The sequence below is a fragment of the Neovison vison genome, chromosome 11 (genome assembly GCF_020171115.1).
Source record: "Neovison vison isolate M4711 chromosome 11, ASM_NN_V1, whole genome shotgun sequence".
In the NCBI taxonomy this organism is placed as follows: Eukaryota; Metazoa; Chordata; class Mammalia; order Carnivora; family Mustelidae; genus Neogale; species Neogale vison.
In genome coordinates, this window is record NC_058101.1 from 68,323,965 (window position 1) to 68,328,634 (window position 4,670).

Sequence of the window (4,670 nt, forward strand, 5' to 3'; positions counted from 1 at the left end):
CCTGCGGGCGCACGTGTGTGCGGCGTGTGGGCGCGTGGGCGCCGCCGGCGGGGCCGCCATAAATGCGCGGGCCGGGCGCGGCGGGCGCCTGAGGCGGCGGCGGAGGCAGCGCCGGGCAGCAGTGGCGGAGTGCGGCGCACGGTGCCGAGAGCCAGGCGAGCCGCGGCCGCCGGCGCGAGACCGTGCGGCGGCGCCAGGGCCGCCGGGGATGGGAGCCCAGTAGCCGGCGGGGCCCGAGCGGCCGGAGCGGCAGGAGGCCGGCATGAGCGCGAGCGGCCCGGCGGCTCCCGGGGACGGCCCGGCGCTGCCGCCGCCGCCGCCCGGGCCGGGCCCGGGGCCCGCACCGCCCACACCTGCCGCTGCCACCGCCCGGGACGCCATGGACGGGCGCGCCGAGCTGCCCGCCTTCCCCCGGGCCGGACCCCCGCCGCTCGCCGCCAGCGACACAGTGCCCGCGGCGCCCGAAGGGCCCGGGGCGGTTCGCCCTGGCCCGCCGCCGCGCCCCACCTCCTTCTCGGTGCTGGACATTCTGGACCCCCACAAGTTTAACAGCAGAAGACGCCGCTGTGTGCTTCTGGGCCCGGTGGCGCCCTCCGCATGCACCCCGTGCGCCTCGGCCCCGTGCGCTCCGGCCCCATGCGCTCCGGTCCCCGCCGCCCCGGGACGCCCGCCGCGCGCGGAGGAGCTGGAGCGCCGCGCCCTCGCCGCCGCCGGAGGAGCTGGAGCCGCCACCGGAGCTGAGCCGCCGCGTGAGTAGGACGCGGCCCGCTCCGGTAGCGGGAGCCGGGGGACGGGCCGCATCTCTACGTTTACGCTCCGGGGCCCCTCGGTCAGCGGGCCCAGCCGGGCCAAACGTGTGCCAAGGCTCAGTGCAAAGTTCGCAGCGCGCGGGGCTCCGTCCGACCCGGACTCCGGGGCCGGGGCCGCCCCGCGCCTCCCGGGATGGCTCCGCCGGGCCGGTCCCAGGGTTGCGGGGCTGCAGGGCCGGCCTTGGAAGGTAGTTGGTGCCAGAGGAGGAGGGGACCTGCGAGGCGGAGGGCTCGTGACCTCCCCGCCCCCACCGCGGCCGCCCGAGGCCTCCCTCCCCATTTCCTCTTTCTCCTTCTCTCTCTCTCTTTTTTTTTTTTTTGGTCAAATCAGACTAATTGTGACAAAACGCTGGTTATCTCTGGAAAAACAATTAAATCCCTTCGATTACAGTTAAGGGGAAATGTGCTTAGCGGCGGAAAGCGGCCGGTAATGGGGCGGCCCGCGCCCCCGGCCCGGTCGATATCCCATTACGGCAGCATGCATATCTCTTTCAAGCACCTTGCAAACTCCCCCCGAACATCTAAATTATAGGGTCAAAATTCGGATAATTACTCGATTAAAACCTATTACACTTATTAGGGGCCGCTATTGATCGAGAATTGCATTCGACCCGCTCCTGATTGCTTTTGGTGCCCCCTCCTCCGGCCCTTCCTCCCTCCAACTTCCCAGCCCCTCCGCTGAGCAGGGACGGGAGTGCGGGTGGACAGGGCTGGGGTCGCTGTCTTGGGGCATAGGGCCCTCCGGGTACATGGGCTGGTGGGTTCCATGTGGGGTGGAGATGAAGGAGGAGCAAACCCAGCCTGGCTGGAGGGGAACCTATCAGGCTATTGGCCTAGCCAGGGTTCTGGGAGCCTCCACCCAGAGCCTCCACCCGCATGGGGAGCCCATCCCAGCGGAAGACTGTCTCTTGGTTCCAGGGGTAGCCTGGTCAGGCCGTCTTCCTCCTCCGACTACCTCCAACAAGGCAAAGCTAGATGGCCAGGTGCTCTCAGGATCCCCTAAGGGACAGCCTGCTCCTGCTAGGGGGTGTGGGTGCCCCCCACCCCCACACACCTGCCCTGCTGATTCCCATGCGAGCTCTGCGGTTGCCCTGGGGTTGCCCTGGGGAAGGCTGCTGGCCCACGATTCAACATTTATTGACTGGGTTCTTGATGCCAACCTGACACAACAGCGGTGTCTTGGTGCCTGACTGGGTTGCTGCGTGACCACCACGTGCCCAGGAACCACCACCACCTGTGGGGTGCAGTCTGCAAAGATGGCCTTCCCAGGCCCTCCCTAGGACAGACTCTGTCTTCCAAATTTTCCACACTGGAAATGCAGCCCTTCAGGGAACTCTGCTTGGAGGATCCGGGCTGCCCCTCAGACTGGGCCTAGTGAGGAGGCGAACCCCCCCCCCCCCCCCCCCCGCAAGTTAGCTCTGTTCAGGACCCACCGCGGGGCCAGGACCTTCTGGTCAGGACCCAGGCCTGCGGGCTTTCAGCGGAGGGGCCGCGGCTTGAGGTGGAAGTGGGGCCAGGGAGGCTGGGTTTGGTTGGTCCCCAAAAGTCCCCTCCCGGCAGGCAGCTCCAGTCCCACCCCTGGCTTCTGGCCCGCTGGCTCTACAATGCCCGGTAATTGGCTGGCCCACGCCTTTCTGTAATTGGAGGGTAATATACGCCGAAATAAATTAAATGGCCGTTAACTAGTTTGTACATTACACAAAATGAGTTTAATTAAGTTTGTATCTGCCCCGCGGATCGATCGGAGCTTTCACTCCGCCGTGAACCCCGCGCGCGGCACCGGCTGGCCCGGCTCGGGCAGACGCCGCGAAGGGAAGCATCGAGAGGAGGGAACGAGCGAGGGATGGAGAGCAGACGCGGGCGGGCGAGCGGGCGCGGAGGGAAAAGGGAAGGAGAACGAAAGCGCAGGGCAGAAAAAGAGGAGGAGGGCAATAAGACAGAGAAGCGACGACCCTGGAGGAGGGAACCTTTCCCGGGTCGGGACAGCCCGAGGGGACGAGCGCGCGGAAGGGAGGGTGCCGCGTCCTAACTGTCCTGTCCTCCCCGCCCGCCCGCCCGCAGACGCCGGCGACCCCTGCAAGGCGGACGAGGCCGAGGCCAGCGGCTACAGCAGCGGCGGCGGCGGCCGCAGCCCGAGCGCGGACAGCGGGGACGAGGCGCCCGACGACGACGACGACGACGACGAGGCGCCCGACGCGGGGACTGCGCGCCGCGCGGAGGAGGCGCGGGGAGGCAGCGGCGGCCTCGCGGCCCGCGGGTCGGGCTGCCCGGGCGCGGCCGAGACGGAGGCGCCCCCCGGCGCGGTGGACGAGGCTGCAGCGCCCGGCCCCCGCGGGAACTCGCCCGGAGCCCCTGTCCCGCCTGGGGCCTCCGCGGCAGCGCCGGGGAGCGCGGGCACGACCCCGCAGGGCGCGGCCGCGGCCGCGGCGACGAAGCCAAAGCGGAAGCGCACGGGCTCGGACTCCAAGTCCGGGAAGCCGCGGCGCGCGCGCACCGCCTTCACCTACGAGCAGCTCGTGGCTCTGGAGAACAAGTTCAAGGCGACGCGCTACCTGTCTGTGTGCGAGCGCCTCAACCTGGCGTTGTCGCTAAGCCTCACCGAGACGCAGGTGAAGATCTGGTTCCAGAACCGCCGCACCAAGTGGAAGAAGCAGAACCCTGGCGCCGACACGAGCGCGCCAACCGGCGGCGGCGGGGCCGCAGGGCCGGGTGCGGGGCCCGGAGCGGGTCTTCCCGGCGGCCTCAGCCCGCTCAGCCCGTCGCCGCCCATGGGCGCGCCGCTCGCCATGCATGGCCCCGCCGGGTACCCGGCGCACGGCCCCGGCGGCCTGGTGTGCGCCGCGCAGCTACCCTTCCTGTCGAGCCCGGCGGTGCTGTCGCCCTTCGTGCTGGGCTCGCAGACCTACGGCGCGCCCGCCTTCTACGCGCCGCACCTCTGAGCGCGGCCGCGGACGGGGACCCGCGGGCGCCCGTCACCGGGCTTGTACGGCCGCAGTCGTGGACTCGGTACACAGCCGGCTGCTACAAAAGAGTTCTACGTTTATTATGGACTGTACGCGTCGGGGCCGGGCTCGGCCCGCTCGGAAGCACTTTGCTGAACTTCGCTCAATCAATAAACCGCAGGAGGCTGCACCGCGTTCTTCAGGCTCCCACCTGCCCGCGCGCGTCCGTGGGGACTTCGTCGCGTCGGAGGTGCCTCGGGCCGTTGGACCAGGCACTGCGTTCAGGCCCCGGTGTTCCCTGGCCAAACTCTGCCCTCCCGTGGCGCCGCCCCCCCCCCCACAGACATACACACAGGGACACACAGGGACGCACAAACACGGGGACACAGACACACACACACACACACACAGGAACACACACATAGACACAGACTTCGGGTTGGGTGACTAAGTCTGTCCTCTGAGAGGCCCTGGTCCCCGCGTCTTCCTTCCCCCCACCCTGGGGCCCATGGCTTCAGGGACATCCCCTTCCTCCTCTGTGTAGCCTTAGGGGGCTCTTCGGGGTGGTGGACGCCTCGCGGGACGGAGCCGGGCGCAGGGTCTGGTCTGGGAGCAACACTGTCTTCTGGGCACCTACCGCAGGCCCGGCCGGGACGGGCACTTGCACCCCCAGGCCCAGCAGGGACCAACCAGCTCCTGTGGCTTCCCAGGGGAGGGAAGCTGGGGCTCCCCAAGCTCGAGCGACTTGCCCAAGGTCTCCCGAGCTGGACCACAAGCCCGGCAGCAGGTAGCGCTCCAGGCCGGCGCATCGACCTGCGGGTCCCATTCTGGGCGCGGGCTGCCCACGGTTCCTGGAGCCCTGGGGACGCGGGGAAGGGAGATGTGGCGGCGCCTGAGCTGGCGGCTGCCCGCCGCGAGA

At 69.3% G+C, this 4,670-nt stretch overlaps 1 protein-coding gene across 1 annotated transcript; it reads left to right on the forward strand.

The window, feature by feature from the left end:
• The first annotated feature begins 262 nt into the window (after positions 1–262).
• Positions 263–3,748, forward strand: NKX1-1 (NK1 homeobox 1). Its single transcript, XM_044225696.1, has 2 exons — positions 263–749; positions 2,871–3,748. Exons 1-2 carry the CDS (start codon positions 263–265, stop codon positions 3,746–3,748), a joined length of 1,365 nt encoding a protein of 454 aa, XP_044081631.1.
• The last annotated feature ends 922 nt before the right edge of the window (positions 3,749–4,670 follow it).

Coding starts and splice junctions, on each gene's coding strand:
- NKX1-1 (XM_044225696.1), top strand. CDS start 263: ATGAGCGCGAGCGGCCCGGCGGCTCCCGGGGACGGCCCGGCGCTGCCG. Junction 750..2,870: donor CACCGGAGCTGAGCCGCCGC/GTGAGTAGGACG, acceptor GCCCGCCCGCAG/ACGCCGGCGACCCCTGCAAG.